The following is a 15,588-nucleotide window of genomic DNA, read 5'->3' on the forward strand; positions in this document are numbered from 1 at the left end:
TACCACTCGCTTTTGTTATGCTCATGTCGCTTTTATTATTGAACTGACAAAATTGCCAACTGCACTAAAAACGGCCGACCTTAAACACAGTTTGGTTAGTCGGTTTGTAAATCTTTCATGTCATCAGAGTCAAATGCCAAAGACCTAAGCTCTTTTAGAGCTAAACGTAGCTCTATTCAAAAAGTCAGCACTTAAAATATTTTTTTTTGCGCAGGTGAAGGTCAGGGCTCAATATCCTTGCCGATGATTAGACATGGTAATAAAGATTTTCTTTTTCCAAAATCTTAATCGCCTGAATCTATAAATAGTTTGAGCAGGTATGTTACGTTTTTCTGTATCAATAATCCAAAGTTTGATTTCTTAAACATTATTTACAACCGACACCCCAAAAAAGCGGAGGTTCTCAATTCGACCGTTCGTTTTTTTTCTATGTTTGTTACGCGATTACTACGCCATATTAACATATTAATCGATTTTGATGATTCTTTTTTGTTTGATAGGTGCTTCAGAGGTGGTCCCATTATCATCAGGTCAGGGCCCCGATTCTCCTAAGCTAATAATGTCAAAATCGAATAGAAATCGAATAGCAATATGATCGCAGTTTTAACCATATCGGGCATTCTGCTACGAATAAAAGACCAATCGTATTCGATTGACATTTGATTGGTGTGCGATTGGTCTGCTATTTTGATAATTTTGCTCTATACGGTAGTTTGCTGTACAATCATTTTGCAATCGTAAATCATTTGCAGACAAAATGATTCATTATTGAATGACAGAAAAGGTTAAAAACGTTTATTTCAAAGAAAAAATAGCGGAATGCCACATACGCTTCAATCGTAATCGAGTCGGGATTGGATATCAGTCGAATCGAGTCGAACGTCAATCGAAGGACGCTTAAGTAAAATTAGGAGAATCGGGCCCCAGGATCTTCAACCGTCAGCAACCTTCGAAAGTTGTAGACATACATAGGGTAAAGACTTGACACTCCGGTGTATACCTGAAAGCACTATTCAACATTGAAGGTTTGGAGATGACCTGATGATGGAGACCAGAGAAGGTCGGGCGAACTCGACAACTGAATATGTAAACTACCTCGTGTTTGGGCTTATATAATTTGTATTGATGAGAATTTTCCATTTATACGGATAGTGACAACTGTTCGTATCACTGAAAAACTGTAAATAAAAAACTGATTTACGAAAAAAAATTAAACCGACTTCCAAGAACACTAAAAAGCCAAAAAAAAATATTTTAGATGCATCGGCCTAGAAGTCGGTGGCAAAATTTAGTTAGGATCATCTATTATATCGATTTCTGCGTCGGCTTTTTTGGCTTTTTAGTCGTTTTGGAAGTTGTTTTTTTTTGTAAAAAAGGTTTATGGTTCTTTTTTTCTTAAATAGGGATAACTAAACTATGACTCCTATTTAAAGAAATCGTGTTGGCAACACTGCAATTCACTAGATGTCAAATTGTATTTATTATTTCCAATGTTTCCAACGATTCCGTTAAATAAATCTCGTTACATTATTTTTTCTTAATACCTAACATGTAATCAATTCTCATATACTCATTAAATTTATACAGCAATAAAACTTTTAGCATTAAGGAAGTTGTACCTCTTTTCTCCTTCTTGCTTAAGCAAAAGAATAATTATGTGGTTAGATTACAAAAAATAAAAGTAAAAAGATGTATCATATACTTAGAATCATTCTATACAGACTGTGGGTTGTCTCGACGTTAACCCTATTTTTTGGTGTAGTTGTGTTTTGGTTTTATGGATTTCTAACAGCATTGGTTGTTTTCACTTTGGGCATTTCAGGTAAGTTTTTCATTTATAACTTCATCGGTTTAACATGTACACACGTAACTAATAAAGCTGAACAACTGAAGCACTTAATATTAACACTACAAGAGAAAACTTTAACTGAGGTGAATTTCTACATTCCCCTAAATAACATCAGTCAAGCAGAGGTAAGTTCCAGTTAGGGCAGGGGAGCGCCTGTAGTTGCATACCTACCTTATAATTTGAGGTGGGAATTAATGATGACATACTTATATCACAACAGATATTTTAAGATAAGATACTTGATGGATAAGATATAGCATATCTGCTTCAAAGTAAATCTACTTTTATACGAGTACCTATTTTGAAAGTTAAGCTATGTTTGTGTGATCCACAGTAACAATATTGTGCATACTTCCCTCGCAGTATTTGAAAATGAAATAATGTTCAAACCTGCCTTGAATTTGACTCTATGTTGACTGCAACAAGTTTATATTTAACTTTCATTTCTATTTTAAATGTGTACTTACACCTAATTATTATTCTATCTGAACCTATAAGGTCATCATTGAGGATTCTAATAAATATAGTACAATATCAATAGATTAAAATGCCTAATCAAGATTCACTATGTTTACCTAAACATGTAAATATAATCTCAGCATATGAATAGAAGATTCAAGACATATACTTTATTTGAGGAAAAGATAGTAAAGTAACAATAGATTTCACCATTTTATTCCCTTATCCAACAGTTGTTCAAAAACTATGAAACTACTACATAGAGATAGGATAGACTTTTTATTTGAAGATGACACTTAAAAACCTAATCAAAAATAACTCTCTCTGGTGCAGTTTGAATAAAATACTTGTTTTATATATATTCATGATTGTTAACAGGTATACTGTATAATGCTCAAGATCTGTTGCTGTATTATCCCAATGATCCACCAGACTCCAGGGTATTTGTCCTTCAACCCAGTAACTACAAGCTGCCCTATGAAAGCATCAAAATAATCAACAAAGATGGCTTCAAAATTCATTTGTTTCTTATCAAACAACCTGTTAATAGCAATCATAAACCCACCATGATATTTTTTCATGGCAATGCTGGCAACATGGGTCAGAGGTTAGTGAAATTTTTTCCTTAAAAATTTACCTATGTAATTTTATATTCTTTTGAACTGCATGCTGTTATATAGAATTACATTAATGTTACTTGTTTTTTTTTTCAGACTTTCAAATGTGTCCGGCTTCTATCACAAGCTAAACATCAATATACTCATGGTGGAGTACAGAGGATATGGTTTGTCAGAAGGCTCTCCATCTGAGAGAGGACTGTATGTTGATGCACAGTCTGCACTCGACTACATAATGCACAGAACTGATATAGATGTCAGTAAAATTATGATATTTGGAAGATCATTAGGTTAGTGGCCACATAAATCAAACCATACTACTGAGCGAAACATTAAAAGACATTAGTTAGTCAGCCTTAGGATATGTTACATGCTAAGAAATTATTATACTTCAATTGTTTTGTTACCAAATAATTTCTCCATTATGGGCAATGTTCTTTTTACAGGTGGGGCGATAGCCATCGATTTAGCATCTAGGTTGGAATATAGGAATAAAATATGGGCATTGGTGGTAGAGAATACTTTCACCAGCATTCCTGATATGGCACAAGTTATACTGAAATGGAAATGTTTGAATTGGCTTCCACCTTGCTGTCATAAGAACAAGGTATTTAATCAATTAGCTAGCTCTAATAAGTTTGCTATTTTTCAGATCTATGCATGAATATGCCACATAGTATAGTATATTAATAAATTATATTTTTTTAGTACTTTTCCTTGAAGAAAATGGCGCATGTAATGACACCAACTCTAGTGATATGCGGTTCAAATGATGCTCTTGTTCCACCTGCAATGGCAAAAGAGCTGTACCTGCGGTGTGGAGCTGTGTGCAAGAAGCTAGTGGTGATGCCTGGGGGTGGACACGATGACACTTGGACTTGCAGAGACTACTACTCCTCGGTGCAACAATTCTTGGTGAATGTCCCACCCTTGCCTGGTGAAATTGGTCCGTTCTTTGATGATGATACAAATTCCACTAAAAGACATACAATTGTGCATACAGTATAGTACGGACTGGGTACACATTTAGATAAAATATGATTTTACCTTATTATGATTTTATAAAGTTTATATAGAGAAATATTTTTAATAGTTTTTAAATTCCTGTAGCTTATTGTGTAGATATAATACTTCAAGTTTTCCATTATAAAAATTTGGTGCAAAATGGCGATACATAGTAATTAAATTTTCTCAGTAATATTATCTTCCACCACAGCTTTGTGTTATTTTTAAAAATAACCGAATTATTTGAATTTATACCATGCCACTTCAATATTTTTCTAAAATCGCACAAATGTGTATTTCGATAGTACCTGTTTAGATATCGCTACCTACGAAAATGTTTGCAGCACCGTCGAACATGGTCTAGGGACAAGAGGAGGGATCAACCATGTACCTGCTCCTCCTTGAAGGCACTCGAATGTTTCAGACTGCTAGTTCAATAGTGCTCAGTCTGAATGTTTCGAATGCACCCGTGTATTAAGCTATAAGACTGAAAGCCCGATTATGTGACACTTTAGATTATAGTGGTTGGCAAGTCAAGTAATCTGTAGCGGAGAATTCAAATATGTATCTCCAAAATCGATGGTGCATGTATGCATATCCTAGTGGTCACAAGTATTTAATACCCGTTGCCATGTGTTCGACTGATTGAGTTTCGTCGCCAGTATTTATAAGCAATGTTTAACTAAGAACTGCCTTAGTAAGAGAGGAGCTTTAGTTAAATCAATTCGTTATAGAATTAAAATATTTTTATAGTCAAAGCAATTATTTTGTTGATATGAATTCGATACAAAGCTTTAGTGTATAAATCTAGCACAAGATCAGTAAGCATTATACCCATTTGTTATAAAGTTTTGTGTGAGTCACGGTGTGACATGTATAGCAAGCGGAGATTTCTCGTCCAGACTACTTCGCTTTACTACTGACCACACTATTCCTGAAGTAGTTATGTGGCTATCATCTAGCTGATATTGTAGCTCAGTGCTACTTAAGGGTTTTGTAGCGGCTCCATATTTGCGATTTACTTACACGGCAGGCTTGATTTTTATATTAGTGATGGTTAAAATATAACTTCCTTGTACTTCTGGGATAGCATACCTATTACGATAGACACCATAAAATGTCTGTAACCATATTATTGTTTCTTTACTTTAATTCTGGTATAAATCCATTCACCTAATATTTTGAACTATCCTATCCGGCAAACTTCATCCGCCTTGTTAACGTGGAAGAAGCTGTTTTCTTATCTTACCTTCAGCCTTGCAAATCTTGGACTTTCACAAATACTTCAGAACTAAAATTAACCTAAAATATAAAGGTTACCGACTGTAATTATTAATTGAAATAGCTACAAAACCCTAATAAAGACATGGTACAAGAAAACTGAACTTTAATAGTTGTAGGCACTAAGTTGTACCTACTGTGTAAGGTAAATTAGAAAGTCTGTATCTGTGAACGACGTGTGCTGGTGCGGATTTCGTCCGCATATGGCCGCTCTAAAAATTATGCCCTATTGACATCCAAATTACTCGACGTGTTTCGCGCTCATTTAAGCGACATGTATATACGTATCGCACAATTCAACGCAAGTACGTACGGTATGTATGTTTAAAGGAGGTAAACCGTACCCGCATTCGCCTGAAAACGATTTCCTGTTCAAACGATGTGGTATTGTTGTCACATGTACAATCCTGCGTATTATAAGGGCAGGGCTAAAGTTTATGTTAGATCTTAGCTCATTGGTTAGGTAGCGCCTCCCATAACAGCAGTTTAGAGTGTTTTCCTTAAGTAAATGCTTAATGTCGTGCTCTATATTGATTGCACCGAAGTCACAAGTCTTCCCAAAAAGTACCTACTATGTATGTATATAGTTTATATTAGGTACCTAGCTAATAAATAAGTTCTCAATTACATACGTACAATGGCGCTAACTCCCTAACCAAATGAGAATAAGAATCTCTACTTATTAACAAATCCGTCAATCAGTATTATATTGATGAATTGTCCAAAGCGATCAGCTATTTTTGTAATGTTCCATATCTACATTATTATAAATCTAATCAAATTTTTATCAGACGCCAATTAAGAGAAAAGCAATAAACACGAAGATAAATTAAAATCAGGATTGCCTTTAAGAAAAAATAAGCGCAATAAAATAAGTCAAGCAATAAAACGACATGTCTAACATAAAAATGTAACGTACCTTATTGCGGTACCTAATGCAATTTTAATGTTTAGCTGCTTATGTTTGGCTGTTGTGGTGCCAAATTTTATTTTATAAAATTATATTCTGTTTCATTGTTTGATGTGTAATACGATATTATAATTAGCAAATTGAAGCATGTCTTGCGTTTATCTGGTAATAAATTGAATCCGTTCTTATTGGTTCGTATTATTATCCTTTACCTGTGCAGCTTTTTTCGCTAGTTAGTTTTATTACTCGGGTTCTAATTCTAGTGTACACGGTTGGAGAAACATAGCATGTTCAGCATGCATGGAGGGACTGCTTGACCTTGACCACCTCTACACATACCGACTATGTGGAAGTGTCGTCAACTTGAGCACACGAAAATTATCGGCATTGATCTACACAGGACTGCAGGAAGAGTATCTTTAAACTATGATGAGTCTATTGCAATTTCGGCAGCAAATGTCATTAGTCCAGGATGAGAATGGTTACAAATTACAAACAGCAGTAAATTCCTAAAATATTTATTTTAATATACGAAGTTTCTTTAACAATCCTCCACGTATGGTACCCTAATGAATATGAATGTATGTAAAATTAAATTCTATAAACATCTCCAGGAGAGAGGTAGGTTCATACAATATGTATTCTTATAAGCACGAAATACGAAGCTAAAGTTATCGAAATCGGAAAGACGCTCGTACAATTATCCATTAAATAAAGATACAAAAGAATCAACTCATTTTCGATCATGAATAATCAATCTCCTCACTAGTACTTTTATGAATATCAATTAAACATCAATCAACATCCAAAGATAAGTTGTGTATATAATTGTAAATAGAAGTGTAAAAGAAAGGAAATGGAATATAACAACGATATAAAGCAAAGGTCTGAATGAAATCATCGATAATAAATAATGAAATTAACAACAAAATATAATGTTAATTTTGTTTTCAGATATACAAAAAAGTAAAAAAGTAAATAAATCAACAATTTGTATCTGTCGTACTCAATCAACTATATTAAATTATTGTAGTAACATAAACATATAAAAGATACTACATTATGTATAGTTATTATATGTCGCTTAATACCAGATACTATTACAATATTTTCAGAGATACGAATTTAGAGGCACATAATGCCACGAGTATCATATTACGTGAAGTGTTCATTTGAATGTTCGACGTCTACTCCCCGCACGACCGCACGACAACGCATTACACATTAAACGATTTAAGTCAATATTATTACGTGTTAAACTCCATAATATTATATTTCACGATTTCTAAAAAAGTAGTGGGTTTTACAGGACTATTTCCTAAGGAAATAATGTTAAAATACACCAAGGAAGACAACAATGAGATAGTCGGAATTACGTATTAGAAATCGGTTGATTATTATAGAATCGTTCAGAGGAATGGATGTATGACTCTGTACACGATGGTCTGTATGTGTATCGGAGTGCAGGTGTCGCAGTGCAGCGTGTGCGTGGGCGAGTCCGTGGCGTGTTGCTAGCGGCGCGCGCCGAACTCGACGGCGTCGTCGTCGGTGATGTCTCCGTGGCGCCACAGGTTGAGGCGCGAGCTCTTGGCGTGCTCCTGCGCCGCGCGGTACTCCGCCATCAGCGCCGCCAGCCGGTGCTCGCGCACCGTCTCCAACAGCACCAGACCCTCCTTGATCAGATTCTGTGCAACATAACACACGGTTAAAGTCAATCTCAAAATCATCATTCAAACTTTGCAGCCAAAAAACAACACTTTGATTGTCAAAATTTATAAGAGGCAGTTCCCAAAAGTTTAACAATCTTGATATGACTTTTTACTTAAAAACTCAGATAAAAATAAAATATGAATAAAAATCATTGTGCCTACTCTGTTACACCGTTACTATATTTATCATAAACATTTCAGGTACAGTATGTAGGTCGAAAAATAAACTAAGTGACAATAGATCAAATCGAGAATAAATTATTGTTAAGTACATTTATACTTCTGTCTGACCGTCAATGATGCTTTAACGCTATAAAAGCTGGTCTAATTAAGATGAATGATGCGACAGAGATAGGAGACATGGGGCGGATATACGAGAAGAGAAGCTAGTAAGCATGTGGATTGAAAAAGGCATATTTAGTTGGACAGTAAAACTGTAAATCTAGAGTGATTTGTGAACTGCGACCATTACATGATATAGTCTCAATAAAATTGAATTAAATGGATCCACTCAAGTGGTTGCATAATTTTATGCAATCACTTTATACATTGAACGATTACTTATAGAACAACGTAACCATGGAAGACCTTGATACCGACATTAAGACCGTGTCGTAATGAGATCGAAACACTTTCTCCTCCGACCGTTCCCAATATTCTATCTACCTGTTGTTTTGCGTACCAGAGATAGAAATTTGTATGTACTTGTATTTTTTGTAAGAAAATCAACAGATTGAACATTACTGTTAGTGAGTTTTCTTACATGTTACAGCACAAAATGAAAGTAACCAATTAGATTATCTGCTAGCCCTTTCCCAACTGATGATATCCTCCTAGCCGATTACCGGCTACGACTTTTCTCATATAGGGAGATTAGCCAACTGCGCAGGACATATTATAGTACACAAGCATTTGCGCAGGCATACACTCTGATAGCCCGATGGCACGGTAATCCGACACGACCGGAGAGAAATCAGGAGCAGGACCAACATTAACGTGCGCTCCGATGCAAGGGCGTATCATTTGCCAAATTCCAGAAATCACTACATAATGAGCAACCCTAGACTTAAAAGCTAATAAAAAAGCAAGTGTGGTAATAAAAACTCATTCTTTCCCATTGCAAGAAGGTGCATGTCATTGTCCTCAGAATGTGAAAAAAAAAGCTCATAAAAGTGAATAAAAAATAAGTGTTTTGTTGAATACCTTGCCGACATCAACGTTAGTGTTGGGATCAACGAGGGTGACGCAGGGGGGTGGGCCTCGGGTCTCCACGTTGAGCAGCAGCTTCCTGTTGAGGGTATCGGCAGAGAAGGCGGCCACGGCCTCCGACCGGTCGTCAGGGTCCGAGGGGAACTTCACACAGCACAGCGAGAACTCGCTAGCGTATGCTGGCTCAGTCTCCGTGCCGGCCGGCAGCGTAGACAGTCGCGTGATGCTCACGACCTATGAAAAGGGTTAATTGTATTATTGTACACTTAATATACGATTTCACACATGAAACAGAATGTACCAAACTCCACACGACGTTTACTTACCTCACGGTTTCCATAGTCAATGTAGAAAATGTGGGCCATTTTATCTTCAGTAATTTTCTCAACTTTAGCTCTGTACCATTGATCGTCTAATGTGAAACGAGCTGCACAGATGGCGCCCCGTCTAGGGACGTAAGATCCAGGCAAGGGAGCATTGTTCTTGAATTCTTGATGAATTTTCTCCATAAGATTCTCAAGCTTAGTGCCCAGATCAACGTTCTGAGCATAAAAGTTGCCTTCAGGTGTTATTTCGGTAATCACAACTTTCTCGTATTTTACGGTACGATCTTGAATAGGAGCATTTCTCTTTTCCTCAGTTTCTTTTTCAACTTCAACATAATCCTTCCATACGCCCAGGCGTTTCTTAATAGCGTTTTCTTCAGCGGTTTTGATTTGTCGTGCGAATTCCGACGTTTCAGCCGTGTGGTGCATTGAGGCGAGTCCATTTTCGACCAAGGCGACCGATAAGTTCTCGTTTTCATTCCACAGCCAACCAATGAAGTTGCCAGCTTTGTCCATCTCTTCAATACTCACTACTACGTCACGCTGCAGGCATCTCTCCTTGGTGAACTGCAAGGCTTCTTCGCCAAATGGCTCGGCATTCTGCATGCCACCGCCCCCGATAGCTGGCCGCGATGCTCTCGGACAGTTGATGCCAGCCAGGAGGAAGGTCACCAACACAGATTCTTTCGGAATATATATCCTCATACGAGATCCACTGGCAACAAATTCAACTGTGGCTTCAGTCTTTTGAGCTCTCTTTAGGAATGGGAAGAATTTCTTGGCTTTGGCAGAGTCCCCACTGGTGTCCTGGATGCGGTGAGTGGGTATGTCCTTTTTAGCGTGAACACCAATGCCAGCCTTCTGCGCCTTAAGTTCTGCTTCCAGAAGCTTGTCATAATGAGAACTTCTTTGATCATTGTCGTTTCTGTACCGGACCACGGTGGCATAGCCTTTTGACACTAATGCTTCCGCCAGGTTACTGCATGACAAACAAAAGCTTATTAAGGCATCTTCAAAAAGAAAATCGTTTGAAAGCTGTACACAAACACGTAATAGATACTTACACTCCTCCTGAGATAACAGTGCAGCAGCTCTTTTCAGGGAAGTTGTCTTTAGCAGGCTGAATGTAATCAACAGTCACGTTAACCTTCTTTCCAATGACTTTTTTTCTCAAGAATTCGCGAGCTTCATACATCCACGGGATATCATAGAGGGGCTTGAAACCTTTTGGCCTCGGAGAGTTCTTGCCTTCCTCATCTGGACTGTTCCTGTAAATTGAAATTGTTTTAGAAAAGCGCAATGTAATTTATGTACATGTTTGCAGCGTGTATGAGGGAACCTACTTTTCACGTGGCGGTCTTATGCTGGCTAAGAATATTTTCTTCTGAGTGTTGTTGGGCATCTTGACTACAAGTGCATCACCGTTGACAACTTCCAAGACATGGGCAGTAAATTCTTTGTCCTTGGCAGCAATGATGGGAGCATTGCTTACGTAGTTCGTCCAAATACGAAGCTTAGCATCTTTGGCGGCTTTTTCAGCATTCCTCAATGCGGCGGCACCTATAAATGATCACATATATAAGTCTTCAAAAAACAATCATAATTAACCAATCAGGTATTTATCTTAATCCTTTAGCAATTTGATTACCTCCAACTCCATTTACGGCTTTTGAAAGCGTGTGCAAAAAGAAATAAATATTAGTGTGTGCTTTATTCAGTAGATTAAATAAAAAATGATTTAAAAATTCTTCCACTTAAATATGTACTTGTTGTTTTTGTTTAGTATAGCAATGAAACTTAGTACATACTTGGCACTAAATATTCAAAGCAAGTGCCAAATATTATATTATTAACCATGCTAAAATGTTTTCCTAAATTAACTGCAAATACGCCAAACTGGGCATTGATTTTTTAATTGAAAATATGGTTTAATACATAGTGATTTTAATTACCAGATTTCATGACAGCCAGAGACCAGTCTACGCATCGGGCAAAGCCCTGTCTCAGGAGAGCCTCAGCAATGTTGCCCTGAGGGTGCAAGATAGTTCCCACATAGTTGTTGTTATTAACAGACTCAAGAATTACTTCCACGTCTCTTTGCAGCAGTTTGGACTCCAGGAAGAAACGAGCCTCTTCAGCATATGGCTCTGATTCTCCATCTTGTCTCACAGGAGGGCACTAAAAATTAATCCAAGGTAATTGTTATTAGTAAATAGTAGAACATTGATCATCCTCAATGCGTAAGGATATAAGTCAATCAATAGAATAAACATAGCTTGTAAACTTTTTATCCATTTACTTACTCTAATTCCCGACAGCATAAGGGTGATCTGGTAGTAGTCCGGAAGCAAGCACAGTCGGACAGTTGATCCATCGCGTACATACTCGATAATCGCCTTGGTTGGCTGATTATTGAATTTGTTGACAAAGCTCTTTGGGCTGTCAGTCCAAACTTTGATGTCTCTCACATGATCCTGTTTAAAATAATAATAAAAAAAAGTCAAACAATTGACAATGTAATACAAATCTTCTGTGCTAGAAATGTCATATTATCAACACATGTAACTCACCTGTAGATCAGTTCCCCAAATGCCCTTGTTTTGCGATTTGGCAATATCCTCGATCTCAACCAGTCTTTTCAGTTGGGGTATGTTTCTGCCACCATCTCTAACCTTTGCCAAGCCTTCAGCAAGAAGGGCTTCAGTCAGATTTTCATCTTTAGTGGGGTCCTTTCCAGCCCACACGCTTCCGTACTCTCTGGTCGCCGAATTTGGTGGTTTCTCGGCGGTGAAGATGACCTCCCGACCCACTAGTTTCCTGAGGAACTCACGAGCTTCCCACGCGTAGGGCTCGTCCTTTGACTCCGTATCACTGTTAACAAGGAATTCATGTTAATTTTGTTTTCAAAAGTAACTTCAGAGGGTAGATTAAATAGCTCAGCAAGCTTTGTAGTTAAATAAAAAGGAATTCTTATTTTGAAGGCATGGTTAGCAGTGATGTAGGTTTACTAACAGTTTGATGAGTCAAAACTACATTCTTATGTTTCGCAATGCACATGTTATGTATAACATTATAAATAAGCACATTTATGAACAATAGCCAATGCAAATATAAAATAATTGTAAGTTTTTTTAAATGTTTTTTTTTTTTTTAATATTTTGTTAATTATACTATTGTAAAAGAAATACAAAATCTTTCAAACTATTATTACGAAAAAAAAACTTTTTTGCATAATATTGTTTATGTACTATAAACTGCATACCTTTACAGTAGGTGGAACCATAAAATAACATGTATTAAAATTTCAATTTTAATGTGTGACAAAATTGCTATGAGAAGAGTGAAAGAGGTAATCATATTGGAATAATTTGCATACTTCTTTTGGACGTGACACTGTACTGTGTTAATAAAAGTAAAACCTAAATTGTGAACAGAAGAAAATACAAAGTGTAGTGAAACATGTCTGTTAGAGCTTTAGACAGATATTATGATCATATGGAGGACAATTAGTGTGACACATACTTATTACACAGAAGTTTTCGAAGAATTAAAAGTTTTGTGTAGGTAATTAGGTACGTTGACGGCGCCGAATTTTTCAATAACTACCAGATTTGAGGACCAACAAATATTTTTTCCATGTCCAAAACATAGGGATTGCAAGCAGTAGAGATATAAATCTTTAAGCCCATCCATTAAGCAGAACCACAATGTAACACAACAGATGTGTGGAACGCTGTCTTGTTATCCAAAGGCAAATGACTTAGAGCTGATTTTTCAATTGCCAGATAACTTTTGTGAGAAGAATATGTTTGAAGTTTTGGCAGCTTTTGTGTAGAAAAAATTTCAAAGCGCTATGTTTATTCTTCAGATAGGATGTGACTGATGATTGAAAAAGCAGCCCATATTCACTAATGGTGTCAAATTAATTTTCTGACTTTTGAAAGTACAATTTCTTGTCATTCTCTAAGAATCACTAAACTCTAATCAAATGCGAAAGTGAAACCAAAACGGTTCATTTTCAATTTTGTTGGTATTAGCTGAAACACGAAAACTAGACCTGATTGGATTAAAATTAGCAAGAATCTTTCTTGTTATAATTACATCTTTTTTGTTGAGCGGTGTTATTTGAAGCTGTCCAACATAATTTCGTAACTTTGTTCATGAGATATCTTGGAGCTACATTTTAATTACGAATGATACAAATGCATTGACTACAACTTAAAGATACTGACTGTGTTGCAAATATTTTTCAGAAAAGCTCGTACAAATGAATGCTATTGAAGGTCAATCATGTGAAATCAATAAGACCTTTATTTGCTGAAATTGCCTCATATCAAGTCAATTGGTAGTTTCCTTACATTAAGAAAATCAATAGCCAAGCAATTTCCTCACTAGCCTTCAGTACATAACCAACACTTTTGCCATAGAAATAATAGAAGTATATGCTGCCAAAAGGAAAAGGCTAGGCAGATGATGAAGTACACACTTAAAATGTTGTTGATTTTCAAATATGAGTTTGTTAAGCTGTGAATATATTACTCTTTGTATAATTTCCCTATGCAAGTGGTACCGGAAAGGGTAAACAATTTTAATAATGCAGCTACAGCTATTTGAATAGTCCCATCACAATAATAGATTACCATATGTTATAATCCTTGCCATATGGTACAAATGGAACAGAACAGTCTACTATATGTTATTGAGTATATCTTCTATATTTCAGCTTTGGTTAGTTCTGTGGAAGCCTAACATAAAAATAAACTCAAACCTAATAAATCAGTAGGTAACAGGTATAATGTACAAAGTATTCGCAAGTTAAACGCAAGCAAGGCACAAATAAAATGGTGTAGGAAACTGGTACTTAGAAACTAAGAACTACATCGGCTTAAAATTTGTAAGTAAATATGAAGGCAAGCTATCCCCCTCGAAACAGTGTTTCCTAGCAATCTAGTTAATCAGATCTGCCACGCATAGCTACTACTTCTAGAAGAGGAGAATGTGTGTCTATTTTGGATTGATAGGTATTATGGAGTAAGAAACTGAACACATATGGGGAGTTAAAAACATAAATATTAAGATTGTCATCATAACATATCATAGACAGTCACAAAATACTCTGGTATATTATGTATTGCAAATCTACTAAGGTACTTTTAAGCAGTATATACTATGGGTAACCGCACACAATTAACCTGATGGTTACCAACTTTAAAAAATATATATATCTTGAAACCAATCAACTTATCAGTTTATCTGAAGCCAACTAAACATCTGCTTGTTGTAATTGCTTTCTAATCTCCATCTCCATATTGAGCTATGAGCCCAAGCAAACTACTGGTCAACTAAAAGTATGCAGTACTAGTATAAGGAAAAATGATTTTCTTAACAATGTAAAATCAATTTCATGACATAAAACATAGTACAATGGAGGTGAAGTATGAGAATCCGGTAAATGAGACTCACTTGTTGGCGGTTCTCTGGCGCGCAAGCTTGGGTGCCGTGATGCCGGAGAGCGCGATCACTTTCTCTGGAGGCGGCCCGCCTTGAGGCTGTCGCCTTATTACTATCGTATCTCCCGATAGTACCTGTGTGGTAAAGATAGTTGCTAATTGTATTTCGCATGATTACACACAAATATATACATGATATACACTTTAACTACATAGGACCCTTTAGATCCGACTTTCCAGCTGGCACAAAATGAACATATAGGTAGCAGTAAAAGCAAGCCATTGAATTATTATCGTGAACATTTGGAGCATACAGGTATTTTTTAACAGGATTCTCTCTTTAGCATGTGCACGACGGGATGCCAACGGGGCAAATTAAACGAGATCGGCACGAGGCATCTTGGCCTATCTACTGTTTATAAGAAATACAGAAAACCCGAAATTGTTGTATTACCTGCTTCACGATTCCAATTTTGTAAGCAGGCGTCGGTGCTGGAGCACTCATTTTTAATGTATTTCTTTTGTGAAATCCGGCAAAAGAATTATAATGTTATAAAATGACTGATGAGCGAAGAACTAACAAGATTGGCGAAACGTGGCCGCAGCTAGTGTTTCCACTTTTCAAAGTTTAAAATAAAGTGATGTTATCGGTGATACTTTCTCCATAATACGTGTGACTGATATTCTCGTCAACAAAGTATCGATTTTACAAAGGTGTATCGTTAGTCGATGTGAATAAAAATAGTATGAGAATGGCAACACCAAATGTCGAC

At 36.4% G+C, this 15,588-nt stretch overlaps 2 protein-coding genes across 3 annotated transcripts; one reads left to right on the top strand and one right to left on the bottom strand.

Annotated features, from left to right (window-relative positions):
* The first annotated feature begins 1,458 nt into the window (after positions 1-1,458).
* On the top strand, positions 1,459-6,309 carry LOC110378224 (protein ABHD13). Its single transcript, XM_049841172.2, has 5 exons — positions 1,459-1,822; positions 2,687-2,915; positions 3,022-3,215; positions 3,372-3,532; positions 3,634-6,309. Exons 1-5 carry the CDS (start codon positions 1,690-1,692, stop codon positions 3,931-3,933), a joined length of 1,017 nt encoding a protein of 338 aa, XP_049697129.1. The 5' UTR covers positions 1,459-1,689; the 3' UTR covers positions 3,934-6,309.
* Positions 6,310-6,623: 314 nt separating this feature from the next.
* LOC110378204 (staphylococcal nuclease domain-containing protein 1) lies at positions 6,624-15,452 on the bottom strand. 2 transcript variants are annotated; one of them, XM_049837477.2, is made up of 11 exons: positions 15,270-15,452; positions 14,829-14,950; positions 11,936-12,236; positions 11,669-11,839; positions 11,318-11,543; positions 11,014-11,031; positions 10,709-10,925; positions 10,430-10,633; positions 9,366-10,344; positions 9,034-9,273; positions 6,624-7,806 (listed from the first exon to the last, which is right to left on the bottom strand). In XM_049837477.2, exons 1-11 carry the CDS (start codon positions 15,318-15,320, stop codon positions 7,633-7,635), a joined length of 2,703 nt encoding a protein of 900 aa, XP_049693434.1. In that variant the 5' UTR covers positions 15,321-15,452; the 3' UTR covers positions 6,624-7,632. The 2 variants fall into 2 exon arrangements, with proteins under 2 accessions (XP_049693434.1, XP_021193036.1); XM_021337361.3 differs by lacking the exon at positions 11,014-11,031 and having other exon boundaries at positions 15,270-15,451.
* Between the last annotated feature and the right edge of the window lie 136 nt (positions 15,453-15,588).

Source organism: Helicoverpa armigera, chromosome 1, assembly GCF_030705265.1.
Source record: "Helicoverpa armigera isolate CAAS_96S chromosome 1, ASM3070526v1, whole genome shotgun sequence".
NCBI lineage: Eukaryota > Metazoa > Arthropoda > Insecta > Lepidoptera > Noctuidae > Helicoverpa > Helicoverpa armigera.